Here is a 19105-nt window from a genome sequence, read left to right on the forward strand (position 1 = left end):
TAATAACAATTATAACAACTATAATAACTATAATAACACTCCACAATCATAATCCATGGTAACCCTCCATCCACAGCCTAGGACCTCCTCCAACCTAAAAGTTAGCTCACCTCTGATCAAAGTCAGGTGCCTCCGCATTAAACTATTGTGACACTGCATTCAATTAGAATCCTGGCATGCCCTTCATTAATCACTCATCATGTGCATATTTCTTTGTCTCAAGTTTCCTCGTTAAAGATGGGTCTTACATTCAGTCATCAAACTAATTTCTGTAGGCCTACTTTAAGCGGTTTAATGGGTGAAATTGTACCCATTTAGTCCATGAGCCAGAGCCCCAAAATTGAGCAATGAGTATCGAAAGAGTGGGCAAAACCAAACCTATATTAAATTGTTCATAGGGTCAATACGAGTAAATAAATATATGATAACCTTTCCACAGGAGTAGCTTTTTCATGGTTATCACACATGTTGTTATTTTCCCCATACGTACATGACAGGTGAAAAAATGACAAAATTTTAAAAAGAGTTATCATAATGAAACTTCCTGAGTTGATTACTTACATGAAGACAATGATTTATCGTATTACAGGTTTTCTGAAATCGTATATTTGAATATGCAAATTAGGCATTAGGAAAATATGCCCAAATTTGCATACCTTTCCTGAATCAACATTGGAACATTGGACAAAGCCAGAGTCAACATACTTATTTCATTTTGTTAAGATGTTGGAGTCAAAGGTTTTTAACAATGGAATATTCAATATCTGGCTCAATTTTGGGGCTCAGGCTCATGGACTAAATGCCTAATTTGCATATTTAAATATACAATTTCAGAAAACTTGTAATACGATAAATCATTGTCTTCATGTAAGTAATCAACTCAGGAAGTTTCATTTTGATAACTCTTTTTTAAATTTTGTCATTTTTTCACCTGTCATGTACGTATGGGGAAAATAACAAAATGTGTGATAACCATGAAAAAGCTACTCCTGTGGAGAGGTTATCATATATTTATTTACTCGTATTGACCCTATGAACAATTTAATATAGGTTTGGTTTTGCCCACTCTTTCGATAATGAAATCTTGTCTGGCTCATGGACTAATTGTCCAATGGTAGTACAGCAAGCCTAATAAAAGTATCAAACTCACACAAAAAGCTTTGTTGTAAACCCTTTCCAGTGAAAGTGTATAGAATGTTTATTTTGCAATGCAATGCAATGTTGGCAGCCCTGCAAAAAGTGTATTTTGGACGACGTGAGGTGGGGGGTTCGAGTGTGGGGGGCTCCAACAAACAAGAACAGACAAGAATGATGAGAGTAATAAGCCACACCCTCGGACCTAAGTGTCATCTGGTTTGAAAGAAAACAGATCTTCAGTTCAGATCCTGATCTCCACAGAGTCAGGTGTTCAAGTCAACACAAGCAGCAAAAACCTTTAACATAAATACCTTGCCCTCAAGGCCCTCATATCTCATGAACTTTCCCACAGCTGCTTATGGAGAGAGATCTGTCTTCACAGTCTATTATGCAGATCTATTGTTATAATAATACCAACATTCTCTCTCTCTCTCTCTCTCTCTCTCTCTCTCTCTCTCTCTCTCTCTCTCTCTCTCTCTCTCTCTCTCTCTCTGTCTGTGTGCAGATTCTATGAGCAAAAAGAACGATGAAGGTATATTGTTCTTATTCTTAAGATATTTCACTGGAAGGAAAAACAAATAGTTACTCCACTGGGCCCTCTACAGATCTGGTCAATATCATTTTTTTTATTAACCAGATTTTTCTAGACAAAAAGTTTATTTTAGAAGTGAGGTGGGGGGCTCCGAGTGTGGGAGGCTCCAGCAAACAAGAACAGACAACAATGATGAGAGTAATAAAACCCCTCTGACCTAAGTGTCATCTGATAACAAGGCGTACCTTGCCAAACCAAACCAATGGTTTAGCTGGTAGAACTTGATCTCCTTCTGTCCTCAAGTAACACTGTCTTTTGAAAAGCCAGCAATCTCTATATTAGCCATATAATACGCACCCACTCACCTTTGCAGCTAAGTGGCACTTTTGCGATTGAAGCACTGTCTGTACTGATGAGACTCAATTATTGTTATCCAAAATAACTAGGATTTTATTTTTTGGTCGTTAAGTGGCTCAGTAGTTAATCCAGACATACTGCTGTTTTAAAATGTGCAGCACATTGGAATAGACCCTATGACACATTAGGACTCCATTAGTATACATTTAGGGCTAGGCCACTGTGTTTTTGGTAAGATGATTTTTTTTTTAATGGACAAAATAGCCAATTTTACATCAAGGTGCCCAGATGTCCCTGCCTAGTGCCCACCTATCCTGTATCCAATACAGGAGGCAGAGGAGAGGAGAGGGTGGCAGTAATGACATGGGCCAAGTTATTGTGGAACATCTTGCTCCATTAGAATAAGACATCCAACGTACTACATTTCTGGTGTGTAATGGCAAGAGGGACACCCACAAAAAGACCACCCCAAAAATCGGCACGCATATGTGCCCTTTTGTGGACTTTGAGCACCTGCCCCTTCCGTGCTCTCTGCACGGCCCTGACTGTATTAACCATATGAAGTGTAATACGCACTCACTCACCGTTGCAGCTAAGTGGCCCTTTTGCTCCTGCAATGTAAGATGGAAGCACTGTCAGTACTGATAAGACCCAATTATTGAAATCCCAAACATGGAATATACTTGGACCATGCCACATTTAATGCCTGTCTCAGGACTGCCCCCTGGCTGCCAATAAACAGAGGATGACTTCACAGTCTCCAGGTTATCTGAACAAATATAGCTAACCACTTTAACCATGCTATTTTAGTCATTATAGGCTAAAAAGAAAAGAAAATAGCTGATTTACAAGCTCACAACATGCAGTGATGGATTGTCAACTTGCAGATCGGCTTTTCCCCAAAATAATGTTTTGTTTTTTTGTTGATAAGTGGCTTGTTTTAAAATGTGCAGTGCAGTGTAACAGAGTAGACGCTATGGCACATCAAGAGTCCATTAGTAGCTACTGTCAGGGCTAGGCCTTTGTGTTTCTGGCAATATTATTGATCACTTGTTATGCATGTCCGTGGCAAAAATGTAATATTGATGGAAATGTCCATTACAAGCTAGCATGGTGATGACTGGTCAAGAGCCAGTGATCATTCATTTGAATCAGCTGTGTGGAGGGAGATGTTGTCAAGGAAGCTTTGGGACATAAAGTCCATCCGTTTTCTAGATATATTGATGTGACACTCATGGGTGGCAAACCTCTCACCGGAAGTTTGATTAAATACAGTACATTTCAGTGGATGGAGCAGGCTGGACCAGCTCATGAACAAACATTATTTCTGAACGATTGCGACCGTTGTCCACTGTATAATTTTAATTATACACTGTATACTTTTATAGAGGTATCTAAAGTATGTTTCTGAACGGCCAAAGTATCGCAAGACTGTCCACCATTTCCTGTCTGGCAGCCAAATCTCGCGATATCTCCAAGACAGAAATGATACCTGCCGCTGTTTAGATGCCTCAATAAAGTGCTTTGCAGTACTAAAGGGAAAAAGAAAACAACATACTGTAACGTGTATTAGCAAGGTTTTGGGGCAGAACAAGCCTCAAGAACAGCTTCTGTTACAATCTGGTGACAGGGAGTAACACAACACAGATGGAATATGTTCAAAAGTGAATTTATTGATGCAACTCACTCACTGGTACAACAAAATAAAAGCAACACAGCTGTTTAGTAAAGCCTGCTACAACAAAGAAAATAATGAATGAACAAACAACAGTTTGGGAACTGTCAATCCAAAGATTAGCCACATGTGCTGCTTGTCTCAGATGAATTTGAGGATGACTTTCTTGGTGAGGGTGTATTTGGGTTCCGGTATTTGTAAGGTAACGGTCCCACCCTCCACTGAATGTATTGTTTTGCTGACCTCCAGGTTCACTCGTGTCAGGATGTCAAGAATGGACTCCCCCCCTCTGTCAGGAAACATTAGAGTAGAGCATTACATTGTGAAAATGCTACTGAATACACCTAATACTGTAACAGTGGTTCTCAAACTTTCTGGATCAGGGCCCACTTGCAAATCTCTAAAGCATTCACGGACCACCCATCAGACCATCCAACGGAATGGCTGGCGTATGATGTGGTCAGATGGGTGGGAGGCGTGCATTTTCAGAGCATGTTTATTTTAATGATCAACCAATCGATTATGTTCCGGCTTGGCTCAATGAAACAAACACAGTATACTTTAAGTTGTTTTTGCATTATATTAATGTTATACTATGACACGATACGGCACGGAGGAGCCCCGCAACGTCAACGTTACCTGCCAAATACAGCAGGTATGGGGAATCCAAGCAAATGTCTTAGTTGCACCAGTATTGGTGAAACCAGCACCACTTTGAAGCAGTTTATGTTTAATGATTAAACTAAGAAAGATCTAAGAAAGAAAAAAAACTGAACAGGTCATTTATCATTACAGCTGAAAAAGCCTCAGAACACACAATGACAATGCTTCTAAGTTTTTTCTTCTATTTTTTTGTTTTGTTTATTAAGAACTTTTAAAGCACTTTTGAAGGACCTTAACAAAAGAAATAATTTAAAAACTAATTCAGCCAGTTAAACATCACTTCAATGAGAAAATAAACCATTGGTAGCCCACTCTCCTCCCAATGGCTTATTTATTTTTTATAAAAAGGGGGGGGGAAATAAAGAGATATAGATGCATTCTACTCAGAATAGATAAGCATTCATTATTTTGTGGTGACCTAAAGGTCTGTGAATTGAAGCCATATGTATCAACACTGACTGTTGAAACCTCCTCACCTTTCTGCTGATGTTGTAAGCTGTTTGCACAGCTCCTGGATGTAGACAGAACCTGTGTAATCCCTGACTGATACAAATCCCTCTACGGTTGCCATGGCCATCAGGAAGTCTGCGTCATTTGCTACTACCTTCAGCTGGGAGCCCTTGTTACTCGGACAGTCTGACATCATCAGTCCTTCCTGTTGACCGCTCCCCTGGCACGCCTGGATGAAGAACAGCTTCGGCTTCCCTGCCAAGGTCGTGGCAGGCCAACTTCTGAAGGGCTCCTTCAATTCATTGAGAAACACCTTCCCACCATCGGTACCGAACACACATCCCTTCAACCCGTGAGACAGTACACACACCACCTATAAGGTCAGGGACAGAATGGCTCATTACTGTGTGAAAACAGGAATGTAGTGTGAAAGAGTCTTTGAAGAAGTTGAACACCACGTACCAAAGCATCTGCATTTGTGAAATCTTGTTTTCCCAGTTCTTTCAGAACATCACGTATGCCTTGTGCTGTCAAGTTGTTGCATACCTCCACCTTAAAGCCCAGCCTGGAAAACACAATTCTCAGAGCCTCTGTGTGATACAAGAGGGTCGGCAAATTGAAAGAGAGGGAGAAAGAGAGAGATAATATTATACATCATCATATTTGACAAGTGTTGACTTTAAACAGTGGATTGATTGATTGATTGATTGATCGATTGGTCGACTGATTGATTGATTGTATCTGTACAAGTAACTACCCCACACGCATATTAGGTCAGATAATCAAAGTATTGATACATACCCTCATCTTTCTGAGTTCCTGGTCGGTTTACTCCGTCATTGAAGATGTCGTTGTTAATGATCAAACATATCCCACGTGGGTTATTAGTCAGTGAGTAGCATTCGGTCTGCAAGACACACATGTCACACCACATACTGTAACCAACACACATCATTCATAAAAAGAAAACAAAATTACATTGCAAATGTTACATAAGATAATAAATAATGCCCATGTAAAACTGTAAAAAGAAAAAGAAAAAAGTAGCTTCTGCTCTTAAACATAGCTTCAAATAGTGCAACAAACACACACACACACACACACACACACACACACACACACACACACACACACACATGCGACGTCACACTGATAAGAACCAGTATGCGTGCAACCAGTATGCGTGCAATGAAACCCATTCTATCAGGTCTCGACACGCCTCACTAGCCAACACAAAAGAGGGGGTTGGGGTGTGCTGAAACCAGCGCACCCCGAAACAACAGGTTGAGAATTGATTGCATGAAACAATCACCTGTGCTTCCAGTCTCAATGTTGGTAAACAAATAATTGGTCTATAAATTGTAGCCTGGTAAACCCCTCCCTCCGGATATCTCATTTCCATTTGATATCAGGAGTGAGTCTGGCATGCCGGCCTGTCTGGGCGTTTCTGTAGAGTTCATAACATGAACTCTCCAATCAGCTTCCTCGCTCATTGTTCTGTGATTGACAGCGGAGGTTGACAATCAGGTGGAACCCGAGTGAACCCGAATGGAGCCGAGTGCAGTCGACCAAAATGTTACGGAGGCCATTGACACTTTGTCCGCTGTTTTATTCTCTGTTTTAAAACTTCAAAACGCTCTCAAACTTCTTTTTTGTGGCATGGAATTTACTTTTAAGATATTTTTCTGATAGTATTTAGTTGTTTAACTTCATATATGTGGTCAATTAATCATGACAGAGCCTATTTAAAAATAAAAAATCTGAGAACCGGCAGGGCGGGCATGACACGCATGTATCGAACAAAGCAACCTATTTTCGGCATGGCCCTTTCAAAAGTCCCCTTGCGTTACGTTGCTCTGGTGGTGGTGGAACGAACTGCTGATTGGCTGAAGAGGAACGAACTGCTGATTGGCTGAAGGGGTTGCCAGTCAATGGTACTAATCCCACCCAGCTCCCGGCCACAGAAAAAAAAAGGCAAACAGGCCTGCATGACTCACTCCTGATATCAAATGGAAATTAGATAACCGGAGGGAAGGGTTTACCAGGCTATATAAACTGTAAAAAAGGGATGGAACTTCCATAAGAAAGGGACTGCACACTTCAGAGAACAGAGAGGGCCAACTTACTACTGCATAAAGTGATTTATTTAGCACTAAATAAATATATATAAATATATATATATACAACTAAAAGGAAAAAACCTTCAAAAGAAGGGACCGCACAACTCCAGGACTGATTTTGCTTTCTTTATTTGCACAACGCGTTTCGCTTGTTTGCTTCTTCATGTGCTCATAGCACCTGAAGAAGCAAACGGGGTTTGGTCCGAGCGGGGTTTGGTCCGAATGTCAGTGTCTTCAGAGTTTCGCAGTGTTGCCAAGTCTACCTGGTTGCTTGTTTCTCTCGCATATAACCTCGCAACACTGCAATCCTCGCAATCACGATGAAAACACGGAAATACAAAGAAATGGTGGACTTATGAAAAGGTTCAAATGTAATTTAGATAGCATGTTATCAACTGGAATTGATGATAACAAATGGAGATGTTTGGAGATGATTAGTAGTTTTCTTGCCTACCTATGTTGAATGCACAAGTCGATTTGGATAAAAGCGTCTGCTAAATGACTGTAATGTAATGTAATGCATGCAGAAAGTTAGGCGCACGTGATATCGGTAGGTGTGTATATGTGATTTATTATTTTCTTTAGGTCACCTTAGCCTTCGCCCCCCGAAGGTTTGGCAGGAACCGCCACTGATCAAAGCCTTAAGAGAAAACAAAACCAGGGTTAGTGTGTTAGCCCAAGTTAGTTACTTTCAAAAGTGTTCCTGACCCAAATGTTAAAATCAACATTTGTGAGAGGAGCACATTTCACTTCTTACCACTAACCGATGTATTTACATGGTATCAACTTTGTGTAAGGTATATCGTTATCGGAATGTTCTAGTTTCAAGTGATGGCATTTGGGATTCCATAGTAAATAAGACAAGTAGACCTAACCCTAAATGACATGTCTACATTTAGAGTCAATCAACTTTAAACTGCACTCACTCACCGTCTGCACTCAAGACAGAAGCAGATGCTCCAGCGGATTGAGCTGCAAGAAATAAAAAGCATCTAAATTAATACAAAATGCAAACACATGAAATGATGGCATGGTAAAGTTGGAAACAAACTTGTTAAGTAACAACAAAGTTAGTAGTCACTTAACACAGTCACAGACATTGCTAAATGCATTAATACAATATTTTTTATTTTTGCCTGAAAGTGAAAATATGATGTACATGACCCTGTTTTGAATAGGAACTGAGTCACAGTCAGTAGGTGACTCACGTAATGAGAAGCATGCTTAACTAGAAAAAGTGGTCCTCGGAGCACAGGTCTCCGCCAGGTCAGGTAGGTTATTGTGGGCCAACAATGTTCGGAATTCACCAATCAGGATGGAATATGAGAAATCGGACAGAACCATCTTGATCACTTGACTATAGAGATAATGGGTGCCGATTTGCATGATGATTGATTGGACAACATTTGTAGGAGTAATACAAAAAAGAAAAGTGTTGAAAACACTGGTTCTGAGACAGAACCATCTTGATCACTTGACTAGAGATAATGGGTGCCGATTTGCATGATGATTGATTGGACAACATTTGTAGGAGTAGTACAAAAAAGAAAAGTGTTGAAAACACTGGTTCTGAGACAGAACCATCTTGATCACTTGACTATAGAGATAATGGGTGCCGATTTGCATGATGATTGATTGGACAACATTTGTAGGAGTAATACAAAAAAGAAAAGTGTTGAAAAAATCGGCCTCCTGGTGCCGCTATAATAGGGCAATGTTAAAGGGTGGCATTTGTTCTTCAACATAGTGCGAATGTGCGTGTAAAGTGTCACCTCAATCGGACGCTGCGTTCATGATTTGTGGCATTTTGTTCAAAACGGGCCACTTCTGCAAACTTTAGATGTCAATGTTATTTTATCAGGATGAAATATGAAAAATCAAACAGTTCCATCTTGATCACATGACTATAGAGATCATGTGTACCGATTTGTGTGAAATTTGGATAAATCTCCTCCTGGTGGCGCTATAAAAGGCAAATGTGAAAAATGCTTGGCCTCTTGGTAGTGTGCTTGCAAAGTTTCACGCAGATCGGTGCAGTTATAGTTAAAAACACAAATCAGCCTTTTATAGCGCATGAGGCGTTCATGATTTGAGGCATTTTGTTCAAAACGGACCAATCCTGCAAATTTTGGAAGCCAACGTTAGCCAAAGAGGATGGAATATAGGAAATCGGACAGATCCATGTTGATCACATGACTATTGAGATACTGTGTACCGATTTGCATGACGATTGGATACAATCTGTAGGAGTAATATATAAAAATGGGTTTTGCACAAATCGGCCTCAAGGTGGCGCTATAACAGGCCCATGTGAAGATTTTGAGGCAGAGGTTCTGAATTGGCATCCAGGGAGTGTGTGTGCACAGTTTCGCAGCGACCGGGCCAACGGTGCCGGAGATTAGCTGCTAACACACGGACAGGACATACGGACACACACACACACACACACACACACACACACACACACACACACACACACACACACACACACACACACACACACACACACACACACACACACACACACACACACAAACACACACGGACGGACGGACGGACAGGGGTAAAACATACTCTCTCGCCATGCCTTTCGGCTTGGCGGAGACAATTAACTGATATTAAACAACTACAGCTCATCAAAATCCAAAGCAGACTGCAATAACAACATTTTTAATGGGATTTAATGGTAAGTAACACTAGTAGTGGTACGTTTAAATTAAATCCATTTAGAGCAGGTTCTCAAAGTGGAGTCCGGGGACCCCCAGGGGTCCTTGAGGGGGCTCCAGGGAGTCCCCAGCTAAATGTATTAATACATTTTAACCCCATTATCCATATTTTATACGTTGGCTATTCAAAAATAGCAGCTATACAAGTTCACAGCAGTCACCTCATGCGGCACTGCGAGCTTGTACATCTGCTATTTTTGAACATTTTAGAAAAAGTGTTTGAGAGAGAGAGAGAGACTTTGAGTGTTGACTTTGAATGGAGGGTAGATTGATTGATTGTCAACAACTATTAACCCTACACACAAGATCACAAATGCAGGGATACATACTCTCATCTTGTAGAGTTCCATGTTGTTTTTTCAGCTCGTCATGAGTCAGTGAGTCATTTTCGGTCTGCAGGACACACGCACACACACACACACACACACACACACACACACACACACACACACACACACACACACACACACACACACACACACACACACATACAAACACATACACACGCACGCACGCACGCACGCACGCACACGCACACACACACACACACACACACACACACACACACACACACACACACACACACACACACACACACACACACACACACACACACACACACACGATATAACACAAAATGTAGCTCAGAGCATTGTGGGCAGGGGCATAGCTTTTCTTTCCATCTTATGGGTGCAAGCTGTCATATCCCCAACCATGATCTATAGGTAAAACTGTAAATAACAAATGAGCAGAGAGATATAAAAGTTTAAAAATCATGTTTACTATTAAGCAGTAGGAAAATAGATATGTGTAAAACAGCAACTCTGACTCCAGATCGATATGTTTGCTAACTTTTCTCTCAATAGGAGAGCAAGCAGTGAGAGATGCAGCTATTCACCTGTTTCCTAGGCTGTGTGTTTTCCACTTCCTGTCGGATTTCATTGGATATCATAATGTGACCAGTTTCATTGGATTTCATTGGATCAAATCGACAGGAAGTGGAAAACACACAGGAAGTGGAAAGCCTAGGAAACAGGTGAATAGGTCTAAATCTTAATACTGTTTCTTCCAATGTTCAATATATTACAAGTGAGTCAGTGTCTCTCTGCCAGACTAGAGGTTGTTCTCTGGTTCCAGTATTTTCAAACAAGCAGTAACTTTCCAGATGTTCAGTTTCGTTGATTATTCTATAGAGTAGCTGGTTTTACTCACAGTGCCTCTGTCTGAATGATCAACCTCATCAGAGGAGGGTCTAGAAAGACACACACACACACACACACACACACACACACACACACACACACACACACACACACACACACACACACACACACACACACACACACACACACACACACACACACAGAAATGAAAATCAATGATCCTTGTTAATGTTCCAGAGGTTTAGAGACGAGAAACGAGAAACAGAGATGTTAAAGAGTTAATCTGATCGCCCAGACTGAGGGCAGAGGAAAAGACAGAGCATATCTGTTTTGAGTTGCAATTTATCTTATGAATCAATAAATCCAATATGAATACAATCTACAAATCCTATATAAATTCACGAATCTTATATAAATATATGAATCCTATATAAATCTATGACGCCTATATAAATCTATGAATCCTATATGAATCTTTGAATTCTATATGAATCTATGAATTCTATATGAATCCTAAACAAATCTATGAATCCTATATGAATTTGTGAATTCTTTATGAATCTATTAATCCTATATTAATCAACAAATCTATACAGTACATATGAATCCTATATTAATCTATGAATCTATGCAGTAAATCTATGAATCATATATAAATCTATGAATTCTATATGAATCTATGAATTCTATATGAATCTATTCATGCCAATATATTAATCTTATTTAAAATGTACATTGCTCTAAAGAAACAAAACATTTGTCAGTAACTTAATTAACTTATCCAAAGATTATGAACTGTGTGAAATATGTTTTTTTATTAAAGAAGTAAATATAATCAGAATCCAGAACACAATTGTTGTCTCTTGAAGAGCACCTCATATGAATTTAATGGAAATTTAGCAACTAGCTGGATAATGATAATCTGGCAAGTTGTTTGTAAAAATTACAATGGAATTAAAACATAGCAATGAAAGCATCATGGCCTGAAAAGATGCATTGTCAATACAATGTTTGGCCTGAAATGTAAATGACATTTACTGCAGCTCCTCGAGAAGATCTGTCTCATACTCCTGAAGACCGTTGCAGAAAACATCTTTGGCTTTTTTGGTTTTCAGGTGTGGATAGAGTTCTCTCATCTTTTCCTGATTGGTGTCTTTAGACGCCACTTTATCGTAGGCCTCTTGGGTGATGGCACCTTTTTCATGAAGCACTTCCAGGATGGATTCAACATTGGTCACACTCTCAATCAGTCTACGCCGGTGTTGGTCAACAAAGTGCTTCGATGAAGCTAGGGGGAATACAAATTGAGGTTTGGGTGAGACTCTTTGGGTGAAACATATTTTAACATGCTTCTTTAAAATATAACGACTTTACATCCCTCAGTTACTGGAATATTAGCAAGTATTTTCTTAGGCGTATCTCAGAATTTGGAATTTGATATAGGCGTTGGTATAGCCTACAAGTTGTTGATTCCTATATGTTTCATTGGAATAGACAACAAGCCAACAATGTAAAACTGTATGGATGTCAATTGGAGCATTATATCTTATACATTGAATGCTGTATACGATAAGTATATAACCCTGTTTTGAATTAGAATTAACTGGATCACAGTCAGAATGTGAAGCACTTAATGGGAAAAGTGCACTGATATTAACCATTTAAGCATTCCGGTCTCTCTAGCTCTTTAATAAATAGAAAATACCTTTTCAAGTGAGTTGGCAATTTCATCCAATCAGGAGAGAGCACCCATTTATAAGCTTACATTTTATGTGCTCCAGTTCCAATTTTGGCTGTCGTTTGAGTAAGTTCTCTCTCCTGATAGGATAAAATTGGTATCCCTACCTGAAAATATATTTTTCTGTTTATTAAAGGGCTGGAGAGACAGGGAGACTCCTGTTACTGAACAAGCGCTCTTTCTCTTTCTCTCAATGATTACTATCAGAATTTAAACTACTTACTTACTGTACCTTTAAAGTATAAATACCAGTAAAAACATTTATACGTATTATATTCTTAATTCTGTTGCTTGTTCAGTAACAGAAAATATATTTTATATTTATATTTAAGTATGTGCAACTACAGCGTAGATCATTTTACAAGTTTACTGCAAACATGTGTTCATAGAGTGTCAGCTCACCAGTTCTTGTTGGGAATTCCATTCTTGTCTCCCCGCGGACATGGAAAAAAAAGTGGATTGAAGTTGGTTTGCTTATATGGTGTATTTTCAAAGAAAATTTTGAAAAGCGCTTTGGAGAAAGGCTCTATATAAATGCACCATTTACACACAATAACTGAAGTGGATTGCTGTACAAACATTTATGGTGACTTTATGGAAATGTAGCATTAGAATGGAAAAGTGGATTAAGATAAATGATTTAGCTCTTTGAATTCAAAGAAAACGTACTAATTGCCTTCATTACTTATAGTGAACAGTGTATTTAAACATTCGTCCCCAAACGTTCAGACCCAACCGTGACCTTCAGTTAGTTTGGTTTGATAATTCTGATGTCAATAAACAAAACATACCAAGTGATATATCCGTTAATGTAGTTTAATGTTGATCCAGAAAATGTCCACTAGATGGCGTACCTTAACCACCTGAGAAAAAAAAGAGAGAATGTCAGCGAGAGAAGGAACGAGGAAGACACATAGAATTACAAATATTAATTATTGAATGTAATGTGCATTCTCCTTGAACTTTCTACAAGATATGCTGAGAGGAAGACAGACGGTAGACAATCTGAGAGGGAGACACTGTCTCCAAGACAATGTGTGAGGCGGCCTTAAGGAACTGGGGGCACGTTTCAAGACCCAACACATTATCTGCCAGTACCCCAGTGGACAGGAAAAAAGATATGTGGACTGAAGTTGGTTTGCTTCCATAGCGGTGTATTTTCAAACACAAATTCCATAGGCTATGTACTTTGACTGCAGCTGATAGAAAACAGCTTAAACAATTCACTCACATTAAATTAAACAAAAGTAATTGTTTCATCCATGCCCAGGCCTGGTCATCACCAATCTGACCTACGGTATTCAACCCTTCATCTGGACAATCATTTTGCCCATCATGTATTTTATTATTATTATTATTATTATTACAATTATTATATTTAAGAAACATAAAACAAATATACAATTTCTTCCTCACTGTAGTCCATATGATTTATTTCTGACATGTAATCGTTATTAATTATTCTTTTCTGTATTTTTCAGTTTTTGTGTTTTTATTTCTTTATTGCTGTTGAACAGCAATTTGAACTTTTAATGCTATTTAATGACCTCTTCCTATAAGGAAAGGATTCCAAATAGGCCTGTTGGCTTCTTCCTTTTCTTTCACAATAACTTATGTATTTGACAGTTTATGTTTTTGTTGCCAGACCCAAGGGGTCGGCCTACATGTGGCTTTGTAACCCTTTCGTCCATACATGGGCATGTCAGGTTTTTGTCCCCCTTTCGTCCATACATGGGCATAGAAGGGACCTCGCATGACGTGACATCGCATGACACGTCATGCGAAGTCCGGCCATTCAGATTTCAACTACTAGGGGTCTGGCAGTACCAGGTCTCCTGGTTCCTTTGTTGTCTCCGCCAGAGGTGGAGAGTATGTTTTCGTTCTTGTCCTTCCGTGTGTCCGTCCGTCTCAGCCAAGCTAACATTGGTCAAGCTTCACGTGACATGTGACAATATGTTGTCACCAATGCTTTTGATTGGCTAGCGAGACGCATGACGAAATAAAATCCTATAAATAGGTGTGTCACTTAAAAAAATCATTTATATTTTGAGTGAGCTTCCATCAGCCAAGCTAACATTGGTCAAGTGACACGTGACAATATGTAATATAAATAGGTAAGACAGGATTAATCAGGAACAGTACTGTCGGAGACCTGTGCTCCGAGGAGCACATTTTCTAGTTTATTGTTTATATTACAATGTGCTAATAAAATAAAATAAAATAAACCAAACTAGTGGTCAGCAATCTCTTGTCTGACCTGTTCACTCATCACTGGGTCGAAATCCCAATGCAGCTCTGCCAGACCAAGACCATTCCCATTAATAGGTTCATATACTATAGGGTGGAACTTTGGTCACAGAAAGTCACGGTTTAATTCTGCTAATTCTGTTATTTGAACTATATTTTCAGGTCTCCAGCCCTGTATTGCGCTGATCAGGACAATGGTTATGGCCATTTGAAGTGTTGTAAAACTGCTGCATTGACCCATATGTGTCCATTTTCTTTTTCGTGTGACCATTTTCACAGACCCCTGAACAGCGTTTGTGCCAAGTTTGGTGAGAATTGGAGCAACGGTGTGCCTGTGGTCCCCAGGGGCGCATGACGTGGCCTGTGGGCCAACACGTGGACCCTGGTGGGACTATTGTCATGGCAGGCCCCTGGACACTGTTTGTGACAAAGTTTTGTGCGGATCGCGTGTGGCCCCTGCGGGCCACATGTGGCCTCCAGGGGTATGACTATTCTAACTGATGGCAAACCCCTGCACAGTGTTTGTGCAAAGTTTGGTGAGGATCGGAGCAACAGTGCACCCAGGCAGGGCCCCTGGGTGCCACCTGCGCACCGTTGCTCCGATCTGCCCCTGGTGGGGCCCTGGTGTGGCTATTTTGATGGCAGACCCCTGAACAGTGTTTGTGCCTAGTTTGGTGCGGATTGGAGCAACGGGCGACTACACCTTCACGGTCAGGTACAGTCAGCGGCAAGAGGGGGTGGAGGGACAACTGTCTCAGTGCCTGGCTCTTATCTATGAAGAAGGTGCCCTGTTAGAGGTAGTATTAATTCTCTTTTTTTAAACCATGTCGCGGCCACATTGGACACAACATGCCCACAGATCACGAGTTTCACATCCCTGCTCTAGGCAATTTTATAGGAAATTTGCATTGTGCTGTCAATGGCACTGTGCATTCTCAAGCATGTTTCCAATGTCATGCCAGGTATCCATGTTGGCATGGTGCACATTTGACTCCAGTCTGCGGTTTTATGAGCCACTTTCTTTCAAAAATAATTATCTGATGATTTATTTAGATCAGCTGTGATTTAAACATCTGATTTACTCCACATGATAGCACGGTCGCGGTCGTGAGTGGATCTCGCTGTCCCTCCATGATAGACTGTTTCTGACATGCACAAACAAACCAACAGCTATATTAGAATATGATAAGCCAGACCCTAAAAAGGTGCTGATAACAGGTTCATTGAGGGTGTGGAGTGAAATAATTTAAAGGTATCAGTTGAAGTTCAAAATTAGAATTTTCTAATGGTTTGCACATGACTCTGACTTCCGACCTAGTACGCTACTAGTAAGGGTATTACTAGTTGCGTCCAAAAAGGCTATAATAAAAAAATGGCTTACGAGAGATATACCAACCAATAAATGAGTGGATTGACCTAATCTATAATATATTTATTATGGAGAGAATTACATTTATTTTTAGAGGTCAAATTGACAACTTCTTCAACGTCTTCATGGACAACTGGTTACTCATATCTCTACCATAAGACCTGATTTTATGTGACTTCAGTTTTTTTAATTGAATTTTATTTTCCGTTTCATATTTCTTTATTTGACCACCTCGAATGAGGTGTATGTTGAATCGGTCGCATTAATGGACCATATATTCACTGTTTGAAGATGTGACCAAGTGGTTGGGCTGTACATATGCATCGTAATCAATAGGTGAGTGAGTAAAGACACAGATATCTCCCTTATGTGTATTTGTACGTTTGGTTTTGGTTTGTATGTGGTCTTTTCTTTTTCATTTGTGTTTGTTTTCTTGTTCTGCTGTAGTGTCCATGGACACACAAGGACAATTCAATAAAAAATAAATAAATACATGGGCAAAGTTTAATCCAGGATGAACACATCAAAACACATCACTGAAAGTCAGAGGGCGGAGCTTGTCATTCCAACAAGCTAGTGTACAGAAATTATAGTCCTACCAACCATAGAATGGAAAATAATCGTCAACATTTTACTTTCCACTGTCTATCACATATTCTGTTGATAGGGGCTTTGAGACAGTAGTAAAGAGTAATCAGTTACGTGAATAATATGATTTAAATATGATAACTTTACACTATTGCACTGCTATCTGCAAGCGACAAATGAACAGTGAAAAAGCTGCTGGTGGGAACAGTTCTGTACAATCGTGCAGGAGCCCATTTCAATTAAGACGTGTGAAACATACTTCCTAAGGCTGCCTCTGAGGAGAGACAGACAATAGGACAGCTGAGAGAGAGAGAGACAGTGTGGATATCTAGAAAAAACACCCATAAAAAAACATAAAATAGAACGGCATCTAAGTGCATGTTTGCTTTTGGGTGTGCCAGTTGTGCAAATTGTGACAAATGTTCTATACCCTATATTTTAGCTTATCTACACATGCAAAGCTTAACAAACATAGCATTATATGAATGTAGTTTGTATTAATTATCACACACCATGTCCACATTCCTCTATGTCTAATGCGTTTGATAATATAAAAATGACCCATGAAAATAGTGTATGTGATAGAATCTAAAGTTGAAACTGTGCAGGCTGTATAAAAGACATCTTAAACTAAAACTTTAACCTCCTCCACTCTTTCTTCAACACACTGTCCACATCTTGTCAAAATTATATGTGACACACACACACGCACGCACGCACGCACGCACGCACGCACACACACACACACACACACACACACACACACACACACACACACACACACACACACACACACACGTGTGTGTGTGTGTGTATTATTAACTTTACATCACATTTTATTTTTACTCACTGAGTCACTCTTGTCAGAAGTTTCGAAAACAATTTGTCTTCTCTCTCGCTCACTTCCGTCTGTGTTCTTTCCTTCTGTCTCGTGTAGGCTACACAAGATGATAAGTGAGCTTTATTTTCCCTTCACTTAATTTACCAACTTCAAAAGTTAAAAAAATACTTTTGCTCAAAGACACAACATACGTCTGTACCCCAAACAAAGAAACACCAACAGGAGTGAAACACTACAATGACTGAGGAAAAGGGAGGAACCACTTTTCTACGGCATACTTTCACTTTCACTAGTGTGACGTATTTATGGCCTGATCTGTGTTTGGGAGTTGACATGGCAGACTGGAAGAATATGGAGCATGTTGACATAGTTTGGACTGGTCCTTTGGTTTCAGGGGGAGAAAAAGCTGTAAATCCGGTCATGCCATGCCCTTCATCATCTAATCACTCATGATGTATCTGTTTAGAGTGACTCACATTTACATTTCTCTAAATAAACTAGCGGAATGGGTAAATTGATAAAGTAGCACTGTGACAGCGCTCTGAAAAGACCACAGGCGCCCAATTCACTTTATCTCAATGGCGAAGTTGCTCATTAATTGACAACAAAACTGCTGCATTTTAACAGGATAAGCAGCACTACATAATACAAAATGATTTAAGTTATTAGTTAGAAAAACCATAACCAGAGACAACCACTCGCTTCACTCCACATATCCGCCTATCAGTGCTCATCTTGGGCATGATAAGCCGTCATACTCCACCTGGATGTCAGTTCGGACCAGACCACAATGTTTTTCAGGGATATCTGACTCAAATCTCACAGGAAGACATGCTGTGAGTTTGGTTGGTTCCTCCTGTCTTTGGTTCAGATTCAGATTCAGATTCCTTTATTTGCCATTGTGTAATACACATAGGAATTTGCTTTCACATATATAACATAAATACCAACAACACCAACAACATCGTGCAAGAAATAGATAATATAAAGTGCCATAGTGTTCAGTAGTGCAATGTGCATTGCCAGTGTCAGGTTTGAGTGGCCCTTGGGGGCGGGGGAGGAGGGAAGCCAGACTCATTGAGCAGCCTGGCAGCTGAGGGGAAGAAGCTGAGTCTGTGGCGTGCTGTGGTGGCCTTCAGCAACCGCATCCTTCTTCCAGAGGGGAGCAGGGTGAGGAGGCCGTGGCCAGGGTGGGAGGGGTCAGCCATGATCTTTCTTGCCCTCCTCAGTGCCCTGGAGTCGTGCAGGGACTTGAGGGAGGGCAGGGGACGGCCGATCACCCTCTCTGCTGAACGAATCACCCGCTGCAGCTTGACGAGATCTTTTGCAGCTGCAGCGGGGAACCAGGTGATGATGGAGTGGGTGAGGATGGACTCAATGATGGCCGAGTAAAAACGGGTCATCATAGCCCTTGACAGTCTGTACTTCCTCAGTTGCCGTAGGAAGAACAGTCTCTGCTGTGCCTTTTTCAGGAGGGCCATGATGTTCAGTTCCCACTT

At 40.2% G+C, this 19105-nt stretch overlaps 1 protein-coding gene across 2 annotated transcripts in view; it reads right to left on the reverse strand.

Annotated features, from left to right (window-relative positions):
* LOC311048248 (caspase-3-like) overlaps positions 1 to 17836 on the reverse strand; it is a 44480-nt gene extending 26644 nt beyond the window's left edge. The window contains exons 1-12 of one of the 2 annotated variants that reach the window (XM_084061394.1): positions 17616 to 17836; positions 13353 to 13424; positions 12964 to 12986; positions 11862 to 12111; positions 10873 to 10912; positions 9990 to 10053; positions 7865 to 7906; positions 7525 to 7574; positions 5616 to 5721; positions 5277 to 5404; positions 4841 to 5187; positions 3680 to 3990 (exon numbers count right to left, since the gene is read on the reverse strand). In XM_084061394.1, the coding sequence (XP_083917520.1) occupies positions 3843 to 3990; positions 4841 to 5187; positions 5277 to 5404; positions 5616 to 5721; positions 7525 to 7574; positions 7865 to 7906; positions 9990 to 10053; positions 10873 to 10912; positions 11862 to 12111; positions 12964 to 12985 (1197 nt within the window). In that variant the 5' untranslated portion in view covers position 12986; positions 13353 to 13424; positions 17616 to 17836 and the 3' untranslated portion in view covers positions 3680 to 3842. Of the gene's footprint in view, positions 3991 to 4840; positions 5188 to 5276; positions 5405 to 5615; positions 5722 to 7524; positions 7575 to 7864; positions 7907 to 9989; positions 10054 to 10872; positions 10913 to 11861; positions 12112 to 12963; positions 12992 to 13352; positions 13425 to 17615 lie in introns of those variants that run through there. The other variant, XM_084061395.1, reaches the window with a different exon arrangement.
* Positions 17837 to 19105: the final 1269 nt, after the last annotated feature.

Source organism: Gymnoscopelus microlampas, assembly GCF_963454915.1.
Source record: "Gymnoscopelus microlampas genome assembly, chromosome: 7".
Lineage (NCBI taxonomy): Eukaryota > Metazoa > Chordata > Actinopteri > Myctophiformes > Myctophidae > Gymnoscopelus > Gymnoscopelus microlampas.